Source organism: Oncorhynchus tshawytscha, linkage group LG13, assembly GCF_018296145.1.
Source record: "Oncorhynchus tshawytscha isolate Ot180627B linkage group LG13, Otsh_v2.0, whole genome shotgun sequence".
Classification (NCBI taxonomy): domain Eukaryota; kingdom Metazoa; phylum Chordata; class Actinopteri; order Salmoniformes; family Salmonidae; genus Oncorhynchus; species Oncorhynchus tshawytscha.
This window is the reverse complement of record NC_056441.1, coordinates 51,877,638-51,903,416: the sequence shown is the minus strand read 5'-3', so window position 1 is coordinate 51,903,416 and position 25,779 is coordinate 51,877,638. Positions and strand designations below refer to the sequence as shown.

Here is a 25,779-nt window from a genome sequence, read left to right as displayed (position 1 = left end):
TGTGCTGGCTAACTGTCTCTTCTGTCTGCTCCTCACCGTAGTGGGGGCCAACCAACATCTATAATGCATCAGACCCCTGCTTACAGGTGAAGGGAGAGCTTGGTAGGCAGGAGTGGGCACTTCCCTTTCTGCAGATATTTTATCCATGACCAGCTTCCTCACCACAGACAGGCCCTTTTAGTCAAACACACAACATTATGGACAGAATTCTGTCTGTGCTAAGGATCAAGAGGGTAGAGGCCTAGTTCAGAAGGGAAACGGAGAGAAGGTATAGGCTCTGCTACACACAGACTGATTGTCCCTGCCTGTGCTCTTTGTTCTGGGGCCCGGTGGCAGCGTTTCCCTGATGTTCTGAGAGGAATGAATAATGGGGCGTGGCATGGAGTCTCTGTGGCAACCAGGCCTGTCGGCACAATACAGCCACTTTCACACACTTAGAGAAGCTGACGTGTGTGTGTGTGTGTGTGTGTGTATATGCATGTGCGTTCATCTGCTCGTGCATCCTTATTATGCTTGTGTAGAGATATCTGCGTAACCTTGAGAGCAGCGGCACTAACAGTATTTCAATTTTTACTATTTTATCAATCAACTTCTATTTGAATCATTGACTCATCAATATTAAATGGATGTTTGTAACTAATTTAAAATGCAGTGGAAATGCAGCCTGATGCGTGGAGATTTAAGAAGGGATTAGTGTTTGTGTGTTGGTCCTAATCTGTCCCCAAACAGAGCTTCTCAATGACCCCGAACTGGCTAAGGAAATACCAGGGGAAAATAACTTCAGCCCCATGAATCAAAATGTAAATCCTCAAACTCAAACTTTTTATGAAGAATCTTGTCTTTCTCTAGTTGAGTTCACCTCTGGCTTGTCTATCCTCCCAACCTGGTATAATGAATCCTGTCAAGCACATTTATTTTACAAAGAGCATTACATATTTCCCATCTGAATTCCATTCTGGGGCCGCCTGACGCGTACCTGATAGGAATGGGACAACACAAGAGAGTCAGAGGAATTGACTGTCACTTATCCTTAACCTTCCTTTTGTAAAAGCCCATTTGGGGAAACTGGTAGCACAGCCTTGGGAGAGTGTGTATGTGTGTGTATATATATATGAATGTGTGTGTGTGTGTGTGTGTGTGTGTGTGTGTGCACACGTGCAATGATTCAAAGTTGCATGCACTACCACTCTCCCTACACCCTCAGTCAATGGGGGCTGGTTAGTAACCTATTCAGGTGTGCCTGAGACGACAGCTAGCTCTGATAATTGTATAAATAAATGAGCATGGTGTGTAAGCATACATACCTCACTAGCGATACGCCTTTAATTCCCACTGCTTCCCCGATACGCCATCATCCATGATGCAATTTTTTAGGTCAGTGTTTCTCCGCCAGACTGCATGCCAATCATTCAGGAAATTATACAGTGCATCCCTACAGATGGGATTATGTGGGAAGGAAATGTCGGTTTTTGTCATATTTTTGTGTTCATACTTATTCCTCTTGAGAAAACATGGAGGCTGATTTTAGTAAGAGCTACCACCAATATTAAATACGTGTATGTCACAGGAAGAAAGACTGCACCTGTAGCACAAATTAATTATCACCCCAGACCAAGTACAATATATACATACGATACCAGTCAAAGGTTTGAACACTTCCAACTCATTCAAGGGTTTTTCTTTATTTTTACTGTTTTCTACATTGAAGAATAATAGTGAAAACATCAAAACTATGAAATAACACATATGGAATCATGTAGTAACCAAAAAAAGTGATTTAAATTCTTCAAAGTAGCCACCCTTTGCCTTGATGACAGCATTGCTCTGCAATGGCATTCTCTCAACCAGCTTCACCTGGAATGCTTTTCCAGCAGTCTTGAAGGAGTTCCCACATATGCCGAGCACTTGTTGGCTGCTTTTCCTTCACTCTGCGGCCCAACTCATCCCAAATCTCAATTGGGTTGAGTTTGGGTGATTGTGGAGACCATGTCATCTGATGCAGCACTCCATCACTGTCATTCTTGGTCAAATAGCCTTTACACTGCCTGAAAGTCTGTTGGGTCATTGTCCTGTAGAAAAACAAATTATAGTCCCACTAAGTCCAAACCAGATGGGATGGCGTATCGCTGTGATAGCCATGCTGGTTGAGTGCCTTGAATTCTAAGTAAATCACAGACAGTGTCACCAGCAAAGTCCCCCCACACCATCACACGTCCTCCTCCATGCTTCACGGTGGGAACTACACATGTGGAGATCATTCATTCACTTACTCTGCGTCTCACAAAGACACGGCGGTTGGAAACAAAAATCTTACATTTGGACTCATCAGACCTAAGGACAGATTTCCACCGGTCTAATGTCCGTTGCTCGTGTTTCATTGCACAAACAAGTCTCTTCTTATTATTGGTGTCCTTTTAGTAGTGGTTTCTTTGCAGAATTTCAACCTTGAAGGCCTGATTCACACAGTCTCCTCTGAACAGTTGATGTTGAGATATGTCTGTTACTTGAACTCTGTGAAGCATTTATTTGGGCTGCAATTTCTGAGGCTGGTAACTCGAATGAACTTATCCTCTGCAGCAGAGGTAACTCTGGGTTTTCCTTTCCTGTGCCGGTCGTCATGAGAGGCAGTTTCATCATAGCGATTGATGTTGTTTGCGACTGCACTTGAATAAACTTTCAAAGTCTGGGTTGATTGACCTTCATGTCTTAAGGTAATGATGACCTGTCATTTCTCTTTGCTTATTTGAGCTGTTCTTGCCATAATATGGACTTGGTCATGAAGCTGGTTGAGAGAATGCCAAGAGTGTGCAAAGCTGTCATCAAGGAAAAGGGTAGCAACTTTGAAGAATCTCAGATATAAAATATATTTTAGTTACTACATGATTCTATATGTGTTATTTCATAGTTGTGATGTCTTCACTAATATTCTACAATGTATAACACAGTAAAAATAAGGAAAAACCCTTGAATGAGTAAGTGTGTCCAAACTTTTGACTGGTACTCTAATTTAATACATGCTCTTTCATATATCCTGTCTTAGGGGATCAAGACCTCTCTTACTATAGGCCAATGTTGTATACTGTATGTTGTTTAGAGTATGCATATGTGGTGCATTTAAATAATTATATTAGGAAATTGGTTTTTAACACCTACCAAATAAGGATTTATCAATATTAGTGATCCAACGATGCATTTTGGGATCAACAAGCTGATTGTCGTAGTTATTTACCAAGAAGCAGCATTTCATTTGCATTCCATTTCAAGCTTCATTCGTCTCATCAGGCTCTTCACTTAGAGATTTCAATCAGCCTCGAAAAAAAATACAAAATAAATAAATAGCAGGTTTCATTTCTCTGCCCTAAATTTCCCACAAAGAGAATAATTTGCTTCCCTATTCACAATCGGCACCAGGCTCCATTGTGGAGTAATTTAATTTGGGGTAACTGCCGCAATGATGTTTCATGAATCAGGAATCCGTCCCCCTGCATCTCTCCAATACTTTTTTTTCTACTCCTTTTTGTAACTATGTTCATGTGTTTTACACCTAAAGTGTCTAATGTCTAATAGCCTATTCCAGAGCTGCCACGTCCATGATAAATCCCGCAATAAACCAAAGCACGAAAACACCAGATAAAAGGTCCTCTACACAGCCCAGATCAAGGCGACTTTGTTCAGCATTGTGCCATGAGGATTCTAGAGGCAGTCTGGATGTCATCCCAATACAGAGAGAGAGAAAGAGAGACGGAATGAGGCAGACTCTGGGCTTCCAGTCAAAATGACAGGCAAACGCGAGGCAAATAAGAGGACTTCAGAGTGGCTAGTCATGGAGCACCTCCTCCTCCCTGCCTCACTTTAATAGGATCCAGGATTGAGATCTTCTTTTTCCCCCTACAGACCATAACATGAACTATTAAAGGAGAGAGGAAGAGAAAGGGGGGACAGACAGAGAGAGAGATGGAGAAAGAGAGAAAAAAATAGTCTTTGCTGACTCGTGGAGTAATTAGAAGACTTTTCCGTGATCCTAGTTGGATTAAGATAATTCTTCCTCAAACAGGTACTCTCGTTGTAGTAGTCGATAGGTTGGAGGAGTTCCCGAGCCAAACGGCCACCTCGGGGGATCCGCAATTAATAAACAAATGTCTTCTAGCACTGTCTTTCACCTTTTTAATAGGAATACACTCAACAAATTTCCTGCCAATGTAAGTGTGATAGTGATTCAAACACAAGAACATTGACCAAGATAAATGGAAGAACATTATATCAGCTAAAACCTATTTAAATTCCTATATTCTCCAATTCCCGTTAAGGCCTTTTGTGTTACATGTGAAAGAGGAATTCCCTTGGACTCAGACATCTGATATTAGTGTAGCCAAGACTGTCTGTAAGAGCATTAGCTACAATGACTCTTAAAAAAATTGGGGTTAAGACCAAGGCCAAGTTTGGTTGATTGTCTGAATAGAGAATGTGGATTTGAACCCTTTCATAACCTTGTAGTTGACACGTCACTTCTCTAGCTGGTGCTGGATTGAGAAAAGCCTCTAGAAGAAGATGCAAAGATAATCTGGGTGAATAAAGATTAGGAAGTGGTTGCAGTGGCAGCAATAACATTTCTGGCTGGATGTCAGGGTTACGATTATTGTTGCTTTTCCCATGTACTTCATTTTGTCAATTCACATAAGTGAATTCATTTTCTTGTATGCAATAGATTTTTTGGGGAAGTGCAAACAACTCAGAGAATATTTCCTATTGAATTATGTCTGGTTTGCGCAACAGCTTCCTCTGCTAGTAGAACATGTATTTGACAAATGAAAATTATATTTACAAAAAAAATTCTGTCCTGTAGTGTAAATGTTAAACCTCCAGCCAGAAAAGTTAGAATATTTCTTGGTTTATATTGAATAGGGGTTCTAATGATCTCCGGCTCAAGCTGGAGGCACCTTGTGATTTAACACTGTACTGAGCAATGCACATTCTCAGTCACTGTGTCTCGGTGGAGGACATTTCGGGATGGACAGCTCAGTACTGTAGTAACAAGGTCCTAGCCTAAGTCACCCGTTCTTTCAACCCTGTCAACAATGTCTTCTCCATGTCTTCAAAAATAATGGTTAACATTAAATGATTATAATTTATTTGAACAAGTCCAGGGGAGTTTTCTTAACTTATATTAAGTGTTCTACCTCAAGCAAGGCAGCTTAATGAGATGACACTGGGCATTGTTTACCAACTCAGCTTTTAGAGCTGTTGAAGTGAATTTAAAATGTCAAGACTTGTTAGCCAGATAACGATACACACGTAATGAAAATGGGAGATTTGGAAGCTTTTGGGAGTTATGCGAATGGAGACTGACATTTAATCACAGCTCAAGATGTCGCTGGCATCACATTTAATGACCGTCGTCCTCTCCTTTTTTCCCCCCTAATGAAAGAGTTCCGGACATATGCGGAAAATCCACTGCTCACTTATACTGTCAGAAATCACACGCGTGACCACACACTATCAAAGTGCCTTTCAGTGGTCTATACTACAGTGTTGCCCGACTTTGTAGCTTCTGTCACAACAGTCTGCATATTGTTGTCATTGCAAAGGTCGGATTCACCAGAATATTATCACGTGGGAACGGTGTCTGCCAACGACTGCATAGTTTTATTGTCTCCTCGTTCATATCTTCTTCCCTGACCTTGTCCATGATAGTGCCGCACAGCTGCAGGAATGGGTCAAGATCATTGGCATAATCTAGAAAAGTGGAGCGATCCTGAAAAATTACCTGACAAATGGAGTCCAATCGTATACAGTAGTTTCAGAATGAAAAGGTATGGCACCAAAAGGAAAATTAGATTTCTTGTGTTGGAGCAACATACAGTACCTCCCGATGTTGACTCTACAGTGCTTCTGAAGCCTACATGCACCCTATTATCTGCTAGTGTTGGCACCTATTGGGCACATGCTTTACTCCTTGGATGGACATTGACCTCAACATGCTCTTTCTCTACAAACTCATTGGACCAGGGTTAAGATGATTGACTGTGGATGTGAGTCAAAGCTTCAGAGAATCCACAAGGGACCCTTACACTGATTGCTTTCATCCATAATATATTCCATGTTACACATTTCTGGTAAATCCATTTTATGGCCCTTGAATATTGATTTTGAGGTTTGTCATTATGATTGTCCCACTAGTAAGCCCGAATGGGCTATTCCAGTTTGATCGCATCACTAATCTCAAACCAAGGGTTGTACCATAACTCTATTATAATACAGTGGAACAATTTTTTAAGATAAAAAGTATGTCTTCGCAAGTAACTATCCATATTGATTCACATAGCCCTATAGACAAGTCCAGTATCTACATACACTACCTTTTTGTTACTCAGAAATAATCATATTTTGAACATATTTTGTCCCACCTACAGAGTATTTGTTCCTGTACTTATATCGTGCCAGTCATCAATCCTAAAACATGTTCCTCTCTCTAAATCAATAGAATGATCCCGTCCACCAGTCAGGACTTCCTGGTTCGTGACCTGGTGTCAGGGCGTGAGTACGACCTGTGTGTCCTGGCGGTCTACGACGACGGCATCACCTCGTTGACGGCCACGCGGCAGGTGGGCTGTGTCCAGTTCATCACGGAGACCGAGTACAGCCAGTGCCAGGCCCTTCACAGCCAGTTCCTGGGCGGCACCATGATCATCATTATCGGTGGCATCATCGTGGCCTCCGTGCTCGTCTTCATCATCATCCTCATGATCCGCTACAAGGTCTACAGCCACCAGGGCATGGACACAGGTAAGGTGGGCACCATGGACAACATCTGTGCCCAGACCAATGGAGGACAGGCTGGGGGACAGGTGTCCCACTCTGGGTCTAAAGTTACAGAGAGCCAGGAGGAGCAACAGGCTCATGCCTTAGCTGGGGTGGGAGGGGGGCCAGGGACAGGGGGAGGAGGGGGTGTGAGTGGAGCGGCATCACCTAATGCCACCCAAAAGGACTCTAACACCATGGCGCTGGTGGTTGACTGTGAGAATGCGGTGCAGATCTCAGACATGACTGCTGAGGACCTGCTGTCGCCTAGTAAGAGGCATCACTCCAGGACTGCCATTGAGATGAAGAGGAGAGCTTCGCTCACACCCAAAGAGGCCACCAATGTGAATGCGGGGGGAAGTAAGTACTTGAGCGATAGAGACAGATACAAATGGTTGCGAATGGGGTTAATGAGAGAGAATGACAGTGAATGACCCCATTTTGTTTTTACCATTTTCAATGTGGTATCTCTATGGCATGTCTGAAACATCTGGCTTGTAATTCATTTTTATTCCTTCTGTGACCTAGAGTAGGTATTGGCAGCTAGAGCTCTGCCACTGAACATGAGTCCATTGCCTAGCCCAACCCAGCACACCTCATTGCAGCACATGAAACGCCAATTCGGAGACATGTAATTGCTAAGAACAGTGCTATTCTACTGACACAATGGGCCACAGACAAGTATATTTTGAACAGCCTCTCCAGAGTGAGAAACTTGGATACATTGTTCCAATTGGATAATTGCACTTTCTGAATGAGTGACCATGGATTTCCAGAGCCTTGGCCTTGTAAATCACTAAATCAATATGGTGAATTAAATCAGGGTCAGGGAGAGACAGGCCCTCTCTTTCAATAGCATCAATCACTCAGTGCAGCTGCAAAATACATTTTGGTTGAAATTAAGGGACCATAATGAACCAAAGTGATCAATCTAGACTGAGGATAATTTGTCAATGAAAACTGTTGAGTTTGGCTGCCTTTGAACCTTCCAAAACCTTTGCAGCCAACCACGTTCTCACAGTCATTGCTGTGTAAGGCACACTTTGCACTGCAATGCAGATAATGAATTCCCTAATGGTGCTGCAGTGAAAAATCACTGTATACATGTACATTCTGCAATCATAATTTACTTTCACCGGTAGAATCGTATGCGACACACAACCAGTAAGTGCAAGGCTACCATGAGATCGCAGTCACTTTGCCCGGATCCCATATCAGATCTGTGCCAAAAACCTGTGTAGCTCCCGTGTGGGACAAAACGGTGCCAATTTGGTACCGATGACACCAGGCCATGAATCACATTCCCACGGCCATGTCCGCAGGCTCCCGAGTGCTGTGTCCCTGAGACGAAGGCTGAGGGATGCACTGCGCCGTGTCCAGCCTGGCTGTCACTAACTCTACCCGCCTCATCTCTCACCTCTATTTGTCTCTTCCACCAGACACGCCGGCGCCCGCGGCTGCCGACGACGACAAGAGGGCTCACAGAGACTGGAGCGACTTTAAAATTTGATGACTCCTTCTGCTTCTCGGTGAGAAGCAGCCATCAACCTCCAAGAGTAATGGTGCCCTTCTTTCCCTGTTCCTTCTTCCCCTGTTCCTCTCCATTAATCTACTTGAGAGAAGAAGATAAGAGAGAGGGGGGGGGGTCTTTAGTGTAAGACAGATGAATAGATACAAACTGAGACAGAGAGATGGCTGTGTGAGAGAGAAAATATCACTTAGTCAGAGCTAACGTATTACTAGCCACGTTACTGCCAGAGACCTCCCTCAGGAGTCTGTTCCCACACATATGCCATATTCAGCGAGACTAATTGCAGAGGACACACCCTTAACACTCAGTGCTGCACTTTGATAGCAGCAGACATCCAAACAACATAATGCAAAAACATGAATTACAATTACTTACATTTTCATCCTACACCAATACACTGCAGCAGCAATACAAAATCGATCATAGCACAGTGGCAATTACAAACACACAATCTGATCCACCAACCAGTCAAAATCATCATTATAAAGTCAAATTACCATTCAAACAATTGCACATTTATTCATGATCAGTTGTGATTATTGTCATGCATTCAACTCGATCAGTAACCATTGCTCGTGTTTGTGTCTTTCAGAATATTCCGGGGTTCCACGAAACAAGGAGATTAGATGATAAATCAGGAACATTTTTAGGACTTCTGTCGGACTTCCTCTTTGCGACCCCGGAGTTCACACTGTATCCATGGACCCTTCCATGAAAACACACCTAGATGGATTTAATAAGGACTCAATTCACCATCATAATCTATTGGAGTGGAACTAGACGGGCCAAAGGCCTTGCCGGTGGCTTTTGAAACGTATTGCCTTGTATCCCTTTGTGGCTGACTGTCTGTGTATCCGCTGTCATTACCACAGCACTACTACTGTTCCTGGACCTGTACTTGGACCAGGACTTGCCAATACCTGGACCTGTTCATGTACCTGGATCTATTCCTCGACCTGCTCATACTGTACCTTATTTGATCTGACTGTCTTCAGGCTCAGGATGGGGACCCAGCCTAAGGTGAGTGTACACAGGATCATGTACTCTATGTGGGTTGGCCAGGAAACACTCCCTGGTCGGGTCACAAGGTCAGAAAACCCCCCCAGGACCTACTCATGATTTAACCAAGTTGACCATATACTTCAATCAAGCCAGCCACAGATACAGTGGCTTGCGAAAGTATTCACCCCCTTTGGCATTTTTCCTATTTGTTGCTTTACAACCTGGAATCAAAATAGATTTTCTTCGAGGTTTGTATCATTTGATTACACAACATGCCTACCACTTTGAAAATGCTAAATATGTTTTAACGAGAAACAAACAAGAAATAAGACAAAAAAATAAAAACTTGAAAATGCATAACTATTCACTATTCTCAATTGGATTGAGTTCTGGGCTTTGACAAGATGTTTAAATATATTCCCCTTAAACCACTCAAGTGTTGCTTTAGCAGTATACTTAGGGCCATTGTCCTGCTGGAAGGTGAACCTCCATCCCAGTCTCAAATCTCTGGAAGACTGAAACTGGAAGACTGGTTTCCCTCAAGAATATTAGTGTATTTAAAGTGGTCCTCTGGACAGATACTCCAATCTCTTCTGTGGAGCTTTGCAGCTCCTTCAGGGTTATCTTTGGTCTCTTTGTTGCCTCTCTGATTAATGCCCTTCTTGCCTGGCCTCTGTGTTTTGGTGGGTGGCCCTCTCTTGGCAGGTTTGTTTTAGTGACATATTCTTTCCATTGTTTGATAATGGATTTAATGGTGCTCTGTGGAATGTTCAAAGTTTTGGATATTTTTTTTATAACCCAACCCTGATCTGTAATTCTGTTTGGAGAGCTCCTTGGTCTTCATGGTGCCGCTTGCTTGGTGGTGCCCCTTGCTATGTGGTGTTGCAGACTCTAGGGCCTTTCAGAACAGGTGTATATACACTGAGATCATGTGACAGACCATGTAACACTTAGATTGCACACAGGTGGACTTTTTTTAAACTAATTATGTGACTCCTGAAGGTAATTGGTTGCACCAGATCTTGTTTAGGGGCTTCATAGCAAAGGGGGTGAATACATATGCACGCACCACTTTTCCATTCTTTTTTTTTTAAATAATTTTTTATTATTTTATTATTATTATAACAAGTAATTTTTTTATTTTGTGTATGTCCAATATGTGAAATCCAAATAAAAATCAATTTAAATTACAGGTTGTAACGCAACAAAATATGAAAAACGCCAAGGGGGATGAATACTTTTGCAAGTCACTGTTGCTCTGAGATGAAGGAGAGTGATGAAAAATGAAACTAAAATCAGAAAGCTAATTTAGGGTTGTGTGTGAGAGTGTGTTCTGTGTTGTATTTAGCCAACCATGTTAGAAGATCCAGACAGTTCCAGTCTGATTAGCTTGTGATTACAGACAGGAGAAGGGGGATGTTTGAGTATAAAGTGGTTATTCTGGAGGAGGAAAACCACTCCAACCCAATCTTTCCCAGAGACATCTCATGTTTGCCTCCCATCTCCCCCCGTCTCCTCCCTGCCCCTTCCACTGGTTCCTCTGGCTTAACTAAGAACCTGGCTAAACGGACGGGAGATAATTATGGGTAGACAGGCAATTAAGGAGTCAAATTTTGTAAGCGATCAGCGCAATTAGGTCCTGAACACACTGATGGAGGAACATAGTGGGAGAGGATCCTAGACGCATCACTACATCTGTCTGGAGCTAATCCTACTTTCTCTTTCAACTCTTTTTAAAAATGTATTCATCTATTAGGATGGCCATTGGCCAATGCCAATGGCGACAGCTAGTTTTACTGGGGTCCGACACGTAACTAAACAGACAAAATACTTTACAATTGACTTACCTGTGCGTGTGCATCTATCAGTTACACATACATGTCAGTACATACATACAACAAGTAGGTTACATGGGGAAGAGGCGTAGTGCCATGAGGTGTTGCTTTATTTGTTTTTTGAAACCAGATTTGCCGTTCACTTGCGCTATATAAGATGGAAAAGAGTTCTATGCACTCATGGCTCTGTATAATGCTGTACGTTTCCTTGATTTTGTTCTGAACCTGGGGCTTGTGAAAAGACCCCTGGTGGCATGTTTGGAAACACCTACTCATTCAAGGGTTTTTCAGCATATGTGTGAACTCCTTCAAGACTGTTGGAAAAGCATTCCAGGAGATGACCTCATGAAGCTGGTGGAGAGAATGCCAAGAGTGTGCAAAGCTGTCATCAAGGCAAAGGGTGGCTACTTTGAAGAATCTCAAATATATTTTGATTTGTTTAACACTTATTTGGTTACTACATGATTCCATGTGTTATTTCATAGTTTTGATGTCTTCACTATTATTCTTCAATGTAGAAAATAGTCCAAATAAGGAAAAACCCTTGAATGAGTAGGTGTGTCCAACATTTTGACTGGAACTGTATATACATATCTACCTCAATTGCATTTACCCCTGCACTTCGACTTGGTACTGGTAACTTTTGACTGGTACTGTACAGTCGTGACCAAAAGTTTTGAGAATGACACAAATATTAATTTTAACAAAGTCTGCTGCCTCAGTTTGTATGACAATTTGCATATACTCCAGAATGTTATGAAGAGTGATCAGATGAATTGCAAATTCCCTCTTTGTCATGCACAAGCTGAATCCCCCAAAAACATTTCCACTGTATTTCAGCCCTGCCACAACAGGATCAGCTGACATCATGTCAGTGATTTTCTCGTTAACACAGGTGTGAGTGTTGACGAGGACAAGGCTGAAGATCACTCTGTCATGCTGATTGAGTTCGAATAACAGACTGGACGCTTCAAAAGGAGGGTGGTGCTTCGAATCATTGTTCTTCCTCTGTCAGCCATGGTTACCTGCAAGGAAACATGTGCCGTCATCATTGCTTTGCACAAAAAGGGCTTCACAGGCCAGGATATTGCTGCCAGTAAGATTGCACCTAAATCAACCATTTATCGGATCATCAAGAACTTCAAGGAGAGCGGTTCAATTGTTGTGAAGAAGGCTTCAGGGCACCCAAGAAAGCCCATCAAGCGCCAGTACCGTCTCCTAAAGTTGATTCAGCTGCAGGATCGGGGCACCACCAGTACAGAGCTTGCTCAGGATTGGCAGCAGGCAGGTGTGAGTGCATCTGCACGCACAGTGAGGCGAAGACTTTTGGAGGATGGCCTGGTGTCAAGAAGGGCAGCAAAGAAGCCACTTCTCTTCAGGAAAAACATCAGGGACAGACTGATATTCTGCAAAAGGTACAGGGATTGGATGCTGAGGACTGGGGTAAAGTCATTTTCTCTGATGAATCCCCTTTCCGATTGTTTGGGGCATCCGGAAAAAAGCTTGTCCGGAGAGGACAAGGTGAGCGCTACCATCAGTCCTGTGTCATGTAACCAGTAAAGCACCCTGAGACCATTCATGTGTGGGGTTGCTTCTCAGCCAAGGGAGTGGGCTCACTCACAATTTTGCCTAAGAACACAGCCATGAATAAAGAATGGTACCAACACATCCTCCGAGAGCAACTTCTCCCAACTTCTACCATCCAGGAACAGTTTGGGGATGAACAATGCCTTTTCGACGCATGATGGAGCACCTTGCCATAAGAGAACTCGGGGAACAAAACATTGATATTTTGGGCCCATGGCCAGGAAACTCCCCAGACCTTAATCCCATTGAGAACTTGTGGTCAATGCTCAAGAGACGGGTGGACAAACAAAACCCCACAAATTCCAAGCATTGATTATGCAAGAATGGGCTGCCATGTGGCCCATTAGTTAATTGACAGCATGCCAGGGTGGATTGCAGAGCTCTTGAAAAAGAAGGGTCAACACTGCAAATATTGACTCTTTGCATCAACTTCATGTAATTGTCAATAAAAGCCTTTGACACGTATGAAATGTTTGTAATTATACTTCAGTATTCCATAGTAACATCTGACAAAAATATGTAAAGACACTGAAGCAGCAAACAGTGTGGGTATTAATATTTGTGTAATTCTCCAAACTTTTGGCCACGACCATACGTTTTCTCAACAACCCACAATAACTTTACAAAATTCAAACTTGTAATTATTTTCTTTCATTATTAGTACAACGGCTCACTGTTAGTTGTTGGCATTTCCTGTCTAAATTTTCCCACTTTGACAATGAAGTAAACATTCAAATAATTGGCAACATCAAATGGTTTTGTGATGAATAAGCCATCTGATTCAATTAACTTTTTTAGCCTTTCTGCCCCCATTTTTTTTTTTACATCGTTGATCTTGACTTCATAATACAGTTTCTACTTTTTATTGAGTTTAGTCACATACTTTATTAATTTGCAGTAAGTCAGCCAGTCAGATGTGCAGCCAGACTTATTAGCCACTCCTTCCCCCCATCTCTTTCAACCGTACAGTTTGTCAACTCCTCATCAAACAAGTGCATGTTTATTAATAATTGGAAGAAGCAAATTAGACCTACAAATATTTTTAACCTCATCCACATAAGAGTGACAGCAAAACATTTTGTATGTTTTTATACACTATTTTAGACCCAACTGTTGAATCCTTGGCTTTCCTGGATATAGGCACTATATTGTGATCATTGCATTCAATGGGTACGGATACAGCTTTAGAATGAAGTTCTACAGTATTCGTAAAAATGTGATCAATACATGTTGATGATCTTGTTCCTGTAGTGTTTGTAAACACAGCACTGGTTACAGTGAGAAGCTTCCTCTTGAGCGGACAGCTTGATGAAAACCATCCAATATTCAGGTCCCCAAGAAAGTAGGCCTCTCTGTTTACGTCACATACACTACCAAGAGTTTCACACATATGATTTAGATATAGGCTGTTAGCACTTAGTGGCCTTTAGCAACACCCCAAAAGAAAATGCTTTAAATGTTCCAGGTGAACCTGCAACCACAACACTTCAATAACACTTGATATGGCTTTGAATGTATACAGCAACACCTCCCCCATAAGCATTCCTGTCTCTTCCATAGGTGTTATTCTTGTATTGCTACTGCTGTATCATCAAATGAATTATCTAAGTGAGTCTCAGAAATGGCTAATGTATTAACATTATCTGATGTTAGCAAGTTATTGATTTAATGAACCTTATTTCTAAGAATACATATATTAAAATGGTCTATTTTCCGGCACTTTCCTGGGTAACTTATCAGAGATAGACATAATATGCTCAAAAAAAGAAACATTCAGCAGTCCATCAATAAGTTGGTGTATGTAAGTGTGTGTGTGCTGCGGGGTTGAAGCTACGAACCCGAGGTTTGGCTCTCTCATCCCTTCCAGGCATTTGGGAGGGAGGGTGGACAATGAGCCTGTCATAGCAGATGTAAGCAATGTCCCCACACAGTCTGGAAGCTTTCATGGTTGGGATAAGTTCTTTCCTCTTCTGGCGCACAGCTACAGGATTGTTCTTGTTGAGGAAGATATACGTTCCTCTCAAGTTCTTGACTCTTTCCAGAACAGCTGCCTTGTCCTTGAACTTCACGAACTTGACCACTATCGGCCTGAGCCTGTCACCTGGGCCTCAATCTTCCTGTGGTCCATATTCAGTTTCTCCGAGAATTTCCCTCACATTGTCCTTAGACTCCGTCCAGGTCTCATGTGGAGATTCTGCATTTCTGTCCATAACCATGTTTTTACACCTTGATTGTCCCTCGAGATAATCTGATTTCTCTGTCATTGTTATCATGATTCACACACAGAAGTGACGTCATCTTGCCTTTCTCCTGTTTAATCTCACTGAGCTGACCCTGGGAGAACTGCAAACTGTTCTTCAGATCCTGGACCTCTCTGATCAAGTCGTCCATTATTTTATTAGTTGACTCCACCAGTGTTTGGACAAAACACTTGAAGCTATTTTGTTGTTGTTGTAAAAACAGCTTGTAGCACTATATTTGTTTGTATTTGTTATTTTTCAAACTAAGAGCCTGAAACTATGTCTAAGGACTGTTGACACCTTAGGGAAGCCCTAGAAAAAGGAATCTGGTTGATATCCCTTTAAATGGTGGATAGGCATGCATAGGAACAGAAGGGTTTCAAAATAAGAGGCACTTCCTGATTGGATTTTCCTCATGTTTTCACCTGCAATATCAGTTCTGTTATACTCACAGACAATATTTTTACAGTTTTGGAAACTTTAGAGTGTTTTCTATCCTGATCTGTCAATTATATGCATATTCTAGCATCTGATCCTGAGAAATATGCCGTTTACTTTGGGAACGTTATTTTTCCAAACATAAAAATAGTGCCCCATAGCTTCAAGAGGTTTTAAAGATCCTTCACCTGTGATAGAAAGACACCGCTGTCCTCAACAGCACTCCTGCCAGCTTTGGTCTTTGTCATGGTAGCAACGTAGGTTATGCTGTTGCTCCTCGCAGTTCCAGAAGGGCAGGTTGCAGGTAAGATTGAAAACAACAACTAACAGCAGCGATCTAGACAGCCACAAGCCCGGCTTTACCGTAAGCATGTTTAGTAAACCAACCAGTAGAGTTCCACGCTGAGCGCGGCTATGGCTGTGTTCATTAGGGTAAATGTTGTTCTTTTTTGTGTTTGGCTGTGCTGTCTTGAAACATTTTGTTTACCTAAGCCAATAAATACGTTTCTTGAAGGACATGCATGTGGTTGGTCATTTCCGGGACGCCTTACGAGGTCATACTTAATTATTCTCACATCAAAGATAGGACAGTGCTTTCTAGAGATTTAGCCAGTCATCTTGTCATAGCTTAGGTCTATGTTGTCTTAGATCACTGCAGTGGTCATAGTATACCATTGTACATCCAAACACGGATGAATCCCATTAACGTTTGATCCCACAACTCATTTGAAGTTCATTTCTTTCCCTCGCTCACCATGTGTTCAGACAGGCCTGTGTCTCTGTGATGGCACTTCTACAGTTTGTACAACAAGGTGATTACACAGTGATCTGGCCCTATCGTGTGACGGAGAGGAGGGATGTTGCAGTGAAAGGGCCTCTGCTATTACATATCGGCTTTCTGAAACAAAGCAAGGGAGGTATGCATAATTGATAATAGCAGCTAGTTCTTGCCACAGATGTTAACCTTGCCATCAATTCCCCTGTGAAGTCTTTCTTTTACCTGCTAACATCTGAGAGCATAGAAGCGTGTCGAGAAGGGAGGGGAAATGAGCAGGACAGTTCTGGAGCGTCGCTGTATGTCCTAACAAATAGTTTCATCATATTCTCACTCTGATGGCTTTAGCCTTTGATAGTTGAGAGTAAACTCACCCGTACTATATTTTATCAGCAAACTAATGTTGTGCCTGTCTGATTAATAAAATGTCAGTGGCGGGTGGACAGGTGCTTTTGTTTGTATTCTGTGTTGGATATTAATGTGGGGAGGGTAGAGGTGTAGTGATGTGTGAAATCAGGGGACCCCATTGCTCTTAGCCCTCACCGTTCCTCGAGTGGACAGGGACAAATGGAAAGGCTCAGTCGGCCGTCAGTGCCAGGGCCTGGGCCATGAAATCACTATTGATCAACCCATATCTCACCATCAAGCAGGAGTTTGAGAAATTGGACTGGTTTAAGGTTAGACTTGAAAGAGATGAGATGAAGATGGATGTGTGTTCAAAGAGCCTGGTATCGTAAATATTCTGTCTCACAAAATGACATGAGGATTGGCAAACAGAACCACTGTAAAAGGATCGTAACCGTGCTGCTGGTGTAATTTCATAGTTAGTGTTTGGCTATTCAAGCAAGGGAGATGTGGAGACAATCTGTAGGATACGTGTGCGGGCTGTGTGTGTTTTCCAACATACCTGTGTGTTTGCTTTTTGTGAGAACACCATCCTACAAAACAAAGACCACACAAACAAAAAGCAGATGATGCTTTACATATCACAACCACTGCCAAATGTCATTAATTACTGCTGTACCAAGAGGCCGGCAAATGTCAGCAGAGGAATTTATTTTGCTAATTTTGCATCTTTCTTTATTGCCATTGCTGTGTGTTTGCTTTGATCGAGGCCGTAGTTTCTGCCTTCTGTGTGTGTGTGAGGCACTGGGCCTCGGGAAGCACTGCAGCTCAATTTAAACTCAGCACTAATTCCAAACAATGGCGAAGGCATTGATTCTGTTTCTTTTTGTCACACAGCCCCGTCTGCGGCCAGAAAAATATGTTTGTATACCGAGTGGCAATTCCATTCTTGTCTCTTCGCGTTTGTATTGAGCGAGAACAGAATTGAGTTAGGGGTTTTTCTGCCTCTCCTTAAAGTTGTATTTTCTAGCTATGTGTTCTCTGATCCTTATTGCTCTGGAGACAACAACAAAAAATGATCACAACGACAATCAAAATTCCTCACGGATTGACATCACAACTAGATTGCTATCAACCATTGTGCTAAAATAGGCCTTGGAGAAATCAATGACATGTTGTATGGCTTGATGGCGCCCATCTTCCAATCCTCCCACACTTAGCATTATGTTTTGTCAAGTTTCCAGCCTCGTTTCTCTGGCAATTATAGAGTATAGCTACGTGGCAAGTCATTGCTCCATGCTGATGACGCAGCGATGAGCATGTTACCCAATGTATCAGCAGCGGCATGGCGCCTGATGATCACAGGTCCCTGGCATCAATAAACAGGTTGTTTTGAGTGAGATCACAGAGGTCTCCCCCACTAATGGAAGTCAAGAACAGCGGGCTAAATGGTCTGTGCTGAACTGTCTGGAAGCTCAACCATGGCATCACTATGCAGACATTATGCAAACAAGTTCTCTGTTGTTTGTTGGGAGACAGAATGATGTTCAACTCAGATATCATGGGGCAGAAGCGAGGCGGCAGGGGACATTAGGTTGTAGGCTGTATTTGTTTTCATTTTGTCACTTTATCATGTTCTTCTGAGCAGGGCAAATGTCGAGGAGGCTACTGAGATTCACAATACCAGAGTTATGGTTTTATTAAACAGACTTTGCCGGTTCTGATGACTAAGAGGCATACCTAAAAACCAAGGGCAAAATACTGTTGATGTTCTCACTCGCCCTCGACGCAGACAATGTGAAACAGCAATAACAACATCCCATGTAAAAAAGGTGAGATGATGAAAGTTGGTATGGAGAATAAATGACGGTCTCCCCCTGAACAGTTTATGGGTTGGCCAGCAGTGGATGCCGTTCGGAGATAGATGTGTGTGGCAGACACACTGAGGTGATTCATATCAGACGATGATTGGGCGATTGCCCCGGGGGCGGTGTTCACTCCAGAGTTCAGCCGGTCCCAATTGATTTCTGCTGCTCAGGCCACATTTAATTGCACAATCAATACGTGCTGATGAGAAACAAAGTGTGATGATGGGAATCATAATCAGGGTTGCAAAATAAGAGTCGGACAATGTGTATCGCACTTGACCCCCTCCGTGGAATACACTTTCTCAGGACAGGAGAGCCGCCATGCCATGACCCCGGGGCAGCAATGCTGGTCCAATATCCTTTCTCCTGGATGGTAAAGAAGATCATATTTTTAGCTCAATAGTGCACGCTCAGCACAATGAAGCCTGCTTTGTTTGTAAATAGCTGTAGATGAAGCTATTTCACATACAATCGCTGTCAATAGCGTTTCTGGAGATAGTGTGTCATGCAACACCATGAATGATTTGGAGCAAGTAAGCTACAGTATGATGCTATAATTCAGTGTACAAATAGGTCTCCTGTGCTCAGTTTGATACGTCGACTTTTAAAGTGGTTAAGGAAATACAGGAATATATTTCTGCACTTTTGCTGAATCCAAGCGCTTCATACTATGTGGTTGTGCTTTAAGAGAGACTCTCCTGCTGTGCCAACAAGAGAGTAGTACAGATAGGCGGGTATTGCTTTGTGTAGACGCTAGCTGAATTTATCAATGCTCCCACGCTGGGAGGGAGAGGCAGAGAAACGCCCATGGTCACTAAGGTCCTGGAGCGGATTACATCACACTTAAAGCCATACATTTTTCACAGGATAAAACCCGCTATAGACTAGTCCTGAACGTGAACGTGAATATGGAATGTATTTTGTTCAAGTCACCGTGTTACAGTACACTTTGCGATGAAGGAGTAATGGCCCCTATGTTTTCAATGGGCAATCTATTTCTGCCTTGTGAAGTCAGCGTAAAGTGCCTGAAAACACTTTCATGCAGTTGTGTTTTTTTTTTACATAAACATCATGCTAGTACATTCAGCCAACTGAGAAGCAAAAGAAATGTACCCTCTCAACTCCTTCACTTTATAGACCTCAGTCCACTCAGGGCTTTCAGCGTCAAACATGTTAGCCTGACACAAGGGATCAGCATTTCCAAAATGGCATCCATCATTGTAGCTATTGCTCTTGCACCTCTTCCGCCTCTTCTCCTCTCCAATACAAACCACCTGCAGTGCCAGCTAGTCAGCTATATCCAGGTGCCATACGTGTCCACCAGAGAGCCTATATCCAGCACCATTTTTCAAAGTGCCTAGTTCCATATGTAGATGTAAGCCGAAGTATTATATTTTAAAATGTCTGCCAGGCTTGTGTTCAGCTCACCACCTGCCATGCATCCAGAGCCATGATATTCCCAACCCGCGGGAGGCTTAGTCAGACTACCGTGAGGGCTGGGCTTGTCTGAGCTGACCGGCTTAGCTCCTATCACTCTTCTGTGGACAGTGCGTGAGACATTGAGGATGAGTCTAAGGCCGAGGAGTCCCAAATGTAATCTTGCACTATACTGGAAAAGCATCTGCTCACTTCAATGGCTGTTTAATGGCACTGGGTTGTTGTTTTATAATCCTGTTTCGTTTCATGGCCACGTAGGCAGGCCCGCCACGGTTTGGCCAGTGCTGTTAGGGAGGCTGCCAGTCATTTACATTTGTATCAAACAGCAGTAGAGCACAACACGGATCCAAACAGAGGGCATTGTCCAAGCTCGGTGGTCGTATGGCTGCCAGTGTTTGTGAAGCTTCCTGTGTTTGTATTAGACACACAGGTTATTCAACTGATGTACTTTGGTCTAGTGTCATCATGGGAATGTTTGAATGTTCTCGGTTTCATTAAATAAAGCCTTTAGTATGGCAGGGATTCAATGACTCGAACACTGGTCAAGGAGAAACAGTGTCATCACCATACTTCAGGGGCTACAATGTTGGCTGATCTTCATGAAGCCCTTTCAATGATCAACCTGGATTAAGTGGACTTGTATGTGTGGTCAATCGTAAACTAATGAAAGGGCAAAATAGTACATATTCCTCACTGATTTCGCTGTCTCTCTCTTCTCTCTGCAGGTCTGGGCCGAGTTTACCCCATCTGGACTCCGAGGACAGAAGGATATAAAGGAGGAAGAACTAACAGGGACTAAGCAAACTGAACCGCATGTCTGTGCATCACCACCACCTCTTCGTCACCATGGTCTTCATCACCCTGTGTTGCGTTTTTTTTTTCTCACCTTTGAGCCGAACCCAGTGAGAACGGAATCAAAACAGGCAGACTCAGACAAAAAGCTCAGAGCTGGGGACTCACCTTCTTCTGTGTTCTCCGTCACTTTTTAGTTGGCTTTATCTTTTGTATCTGTACATAACGCAATTCCAAATCTTATAGTTTTGTACATGTAATTTTTATGGTGTGTGAAATTTTTCTAATAAAATAAAAAAGTGGATTAATTCCCTAGAGACTAACAGGCCTGTTTGTGGCTGATGATTTACTGTCTGTTACACCTGCTTCTCTCCTCTTGTATTCCCCCGATACAAACCTAGTACTGTACACCCACACCCTATCCCCGCCTTGCCTATCTCTGCTTCATGGTACCGCAAAGCCAATAACATGTTACCTGATGGTTGTACCACAATGGCAATCAATCCAGATTACTTTAGAGGGAGAAAGGGATCCCAGAGGTAAAAAATTAATTCGGTTTGAATCATCCCATAGCATCCAGCCCTTTATATATATTACCCCACCAGTTCTACAGCCTTCTCCATATAGACACATTCAGCATCAGGGTTAGCCTCTCTCCCCCACCTAGTAGGCTTTAAATTCTGCCAACTCAATTCCACTGACTTCTTTTTGTTTTTCCCCCTGACCCTCAAAGCCGACATGAATTTAAACACTGCAATTTGCACAGAATCTCTTGTGGTGGTTTTCACCATCTGGTGCAGTGAATCTGATCCAGGTCAGGCATTTAACCAACAGAATGCTTTGCGTGAGTTGGATATCTTATTGAAAGTGCTAAAACCTGCCTTTCGTGGCTGTTTATAGCTATCCTAAAGTCCTCCTTAAGGCTTGCTGGGTGATGTGTGCCATGAGAGTAATGACTGTCTGCCATTGTGCTAAATCATCATTTTTGCTGTTATTACATACATCACAAAATGGAGTAATCATCACTATTTCCTCATGGCAAAAGATCGAATGATTTCACTGTCATTAATACAGGGGAACATCGAGGTGCCGAGAGAGGGGGTTGCCCAGAAGAAATGAAATGTTAACATCAGTCACTCTGGGAGTTAAAGTGAGTTTGAAAATGTCTCGCCTTTATATGTATTCCAGTCAGGAAACCCTATTTTGGAGTTTCTCATACACCCTATATTTTCCCATTCCCCTCCCCCCCACAGACAGTACTGGTTTCTAGTCGACGGAATGAGAGACAGAAGTGATGGTAAAAGGCCATGTCTAATGGATTTCTTGAGGAATTAATTTTGTGGCTCGATAACAGTACTTTTGAAATGTTCACTTCTGCAAATGTGGGCCAATGGTCATAGAGGAAATCTGCACTTATCAGCTAACTGGAGACGTCTGTCTGTGAAACGGTAAATTCCCATTCTTGAAAGTGATGTTACACTCGGTAGCATACCTACAGTTGAAGTCGGAAGTTTACATACACTTAGGTTGGAGGTTAAGTCATTTTTCCAACAATTGCTTCCAGACAGATTATTTCACTGTATCACAATTCCAGTTTACATACACTAATTTGACTGTGCCTTTAAACAGCTTGGAAAATTGCAGAAAAGTATGTCATGTCTTAAGAAGCTTCTGATAGGCGAAATGACATAATTTGAGTAAATTGGAGGTGTACCTGTGGATGTATTTCAAGGCCTACCTTCAATCGCAGTGCCTCTTTGACTGACATCATGGGTAAATCAAAAGAAATCAGCCAATACCTCTGAAAATAATTGTAGACCTCCACAAGTCTGGTTCATCCTTGGGAGCAATTTCCAAACGCCTGAAGATACCACATTCATCTGTACAAACAATAGTACGCAAGTATAAACACCTTGGGACCACTCAGCCATCATACAGCTAAGGAAGGAGACGCGTTCTGTCTCCTAGAGAGGAACATACTTTGGTGCGAAAGAGAACTGAAAAAGTAAAATAAAATAAAGTGGTGATCCTAACTGATGTAAGACAGTGAATATTTATAGGATTTAATGTCAGGAATTGTGAAAAACTGAGTTTAAATGTATTTGGCTAAGATGTATGTAAACGTCCGACTTCAACTGTAGTGAAAGTAATAGACTGGCTGTACTCAACATAGGTGCTGACTGCTTGAGCTAGATATTTGTTGTAGTACTATAAGTAATTCTTTATACAGATTGGGAAAACAAATGGTTCCTTAAAACCCCTTGACACATGTATTACCAGTCAAAAGTTTGGACACACCTACTCACTCAATGGTTTTTATTTATTTTTTACTATTTTCTACATTCTACGAGTAATAGTGAAGACATCAAATCTATGAAATAACACATATGGTAAAATATAGTTACCAAAAAGTGTTAAACAAATCAAAATATATTGTATATTTGAGAATCTTTAAAGTAGCCACCCTTTGCCTTGATGACAGATTTGCACACTCTTGGCATTCTCTCAACCAGCTTCATGAGAGAGTCACCTGGAATGCATTTCAATTAACAGGTGTGCCTTGTTAATTTCTTTCCTTCTTAATGCGTTGGAGACAATCAGTTGTGTTGTGACAAGGTAGGGGTGGAATACAGTAGGTGGCCCTATTTGGTAAAAGACCAAGTCCATATTATTGCAGGAACAGCTCAAATAAGCAAAGAGAAATGACAGTCTATCATTAGTTTAATTAAAACATGAAGGTCAGTCAATACGGAAAATAAAATGTAAAGTTTCAAGTGCAGTCGCAAAAATCATCAAGCACTATGATGAAACTGTCTCTCATGAGGACCACCATAGGAAAGGAAGACCCAGAGTTACCTCTGCTGCAGAGCACAAGTTCATTTGAGTTACAAGCCTCAGAAATTGCAGCCCAAATAAATGCTTCAGACTTCAAGTAAGAGACCGGTCTCAACATCAACTGTTCAAAGGAGACTGCGTGAATCAGGACTTCATGGTCAAATTGCTGCAAAGAAACCACAAGTAAAAGACACCAATAAGAAGAAGAGACTTGCTTAGGCCAAGAAACATGGGCAATGGACCAGTGGAAATCTGTCCTTAGGTCTGATGAGTCCAAAATTGAGATTTTTGGTTCCAACCACTGAGTCTTTGTGAGACAGAGTAGGTGAATGGATGATCTCTGCATGTGTAGTTCCCACTGTGAATCATGGAGGAGGAGGTGTGATGGTGTGGGGGTGCTTTGCTGGAGACACTGTGATTTATTCAGAATTCAAAGCACACTTAACCAGCATGGCTACCACAGCATTCTGCAGCGATACTCCATCCCATCTGGTTTGCGCTTAGTGGGACTATAATTTGTTTTCAACAGGACAATGACCCAAAACACACATCCAGGCTGTGTTAGGGTTATTTGACAAGGAAGGAAAGTGATGGAGTGCTGCCTCAGATGACCTGGCTTCCACAATCACCCAACATCAACCCAATTGAGATGGTTTGGGGTGAGTTGGACAACAGAGTGAAGGGAAAGCAGCCAAAAAGTGCTCAGCATATTTGGGAACTCCTTCAAGAACTTTGGAAAAGCATTTCAGGTGAAGCTGGTTGAGAGAATGCCATCAAGGCAAAGGGTGGCTACTTTGAAAAATGTCAAATATAAAATATATTGTTTTGTTTAACACTTTTTTGCTTACTACATCATTCCATGTGTGTTATTTCATAGTCGTGATGTCTTCACTATTATTCTAAAATGTGGAAAATATAAAAACTAAAGAAAAACCCTTGAATGAGTAGGTGTTTCCAAACTTTTGACTGGTACCGTACGAACACGCAGGTGTGATCGTTCTATGGTGGTCCCTGCAGCGTACGCTCGAACCCGTGTGATTAGAACACTTTAGAACATCCATTTACGATTGATGCAAGAGTCAGTGTTTGAGCTGGCCACACAGTTCTCATTTTACACAAACACAGTTTTTACAACGTTATGTCCACAATGTGAGCAGTTTTTGTTTGGATGCAATGTTCAGTCATTCACAGAAGTAGCTACAGCATAATATTCACAATATTCATCCAAACTGGAAAATGTAGGCTACATTAGTTGTAGCGCTAACTGAGGAAAGAGTGACCACACAAGTGGTCATTTTAATCTAACTCTCGGCTGGCAGAAACCATATGAATTAGGTAATAGCAATTACTTTCTACAATTTCTCACGTCACAGGTGACCTCACCAATGAGGTGAACCATCCCTTCAGCTCATTTTGTTATAACATCTTTGGTCTGACAGACATTTACGTAACAACCAGAATGCATTGTATGATGTCAAACATGGCACCAAGTATAGTCGGCAATTAGCTTATCATTAGCTCATTATAATCAGTACAACTTTCACGAAAGTATGTTACACACATCAGTCCATTACAATCTATGCAAGAATTGGAATGCATGATTTGTCACCAGTACTGGAAATGTGAATAAAACAGTAAATGTATTTATTTTTTATTTTACCTTTACCTCTAGGCAAGTCAGTTAAGAACAAATTCTTATTTTCAATGACGGCCTAGGAACAGTGGGTTAACTGCCTGTTCAGGGGCAGAATGACAGATTTGTACCTTGTCAGCTCGGGGATATGAACCTCTCAGTTACTAGTCCAACACTCTAACCACTAGGCTACCCTGCCGCCCCAAATACATTATGCTCCATACATACACTGCCTGCGGAAAGTATTCAGAACCCTTGACTTTTTCCACATTTTTGTTAATGTTGGAAACAGCTGATTTTTAAGGAATATCTACATAGGCGTACAGAGGCCCATTATCAGCAACCATCCCTCCTGTGTTCCAATGGCATGTTGTGTTACCTAATCCAAGTTTATAATTTTAAAAGGCTAACTGATCATTAGAAAACCCTTTTGCAATTATGTTAGCACAGCTGAAAACTGTTGTACTGATTAAAGAAGCAATAAAACTGTCCTTCTTTAGACTAGTTGAGTATCTGGAGCATCAGCATTTGTGGGTTCGATTACTGGCTCAAAAGCCATTTACAACATTAAAAATGTCTACACTGTATTTCTGACCAATTTGATGTTATTTTAATGGACAACAAATTTGCTTTTCTTTCAAAAACAAGGACATTTCTTAGTGA

At 42.2% G+C, this 25,779-nt stretch overlaps 1 protein-coding gene across 3 annotated transcripts in view; it reads left to right on the top strand.

The window, feature by feature from the left end:
- The window catches only part of zgc:172282 (leucine-rich repeat and fibronectin type III domain-containing protein 1-like protein), a 109,048-nt gene extending 88,089 nt beyond the window's left edge, over positions 1–20,959 (top strand). The window contains exons 4-7 of one of the 3 annotated variants that reach the window (XM_024442144.2): positions 6,482–6,783; positions 8,238–8,354; positions 8,922–9,349; positions 20,582–20,959. In XM_024442144.2, the coding sequence (XP_024297912.1) occupies positions 6,482–6,783; positions 8,238–8,308 (373 nt within the window). In that variant the 3' untranslated portion in view covers positions 8,309–8,354; positions 8,922–9,349; positions 20,582–20,959. Of the gene's footprint in view, positions 1–6,481; positions 7,159–8,237; positions 8,355–8,921; positions 9,350–20,581 lie in introns of all 3 variants that reach the window. The other 2 variants (XM_024442143.2, XM_024442142.2) reach the window with 2 other exon arrangements.
- The last annotated feature ends 4,820 nt before the right edge of the window (positions 20,960–25,779 follow it).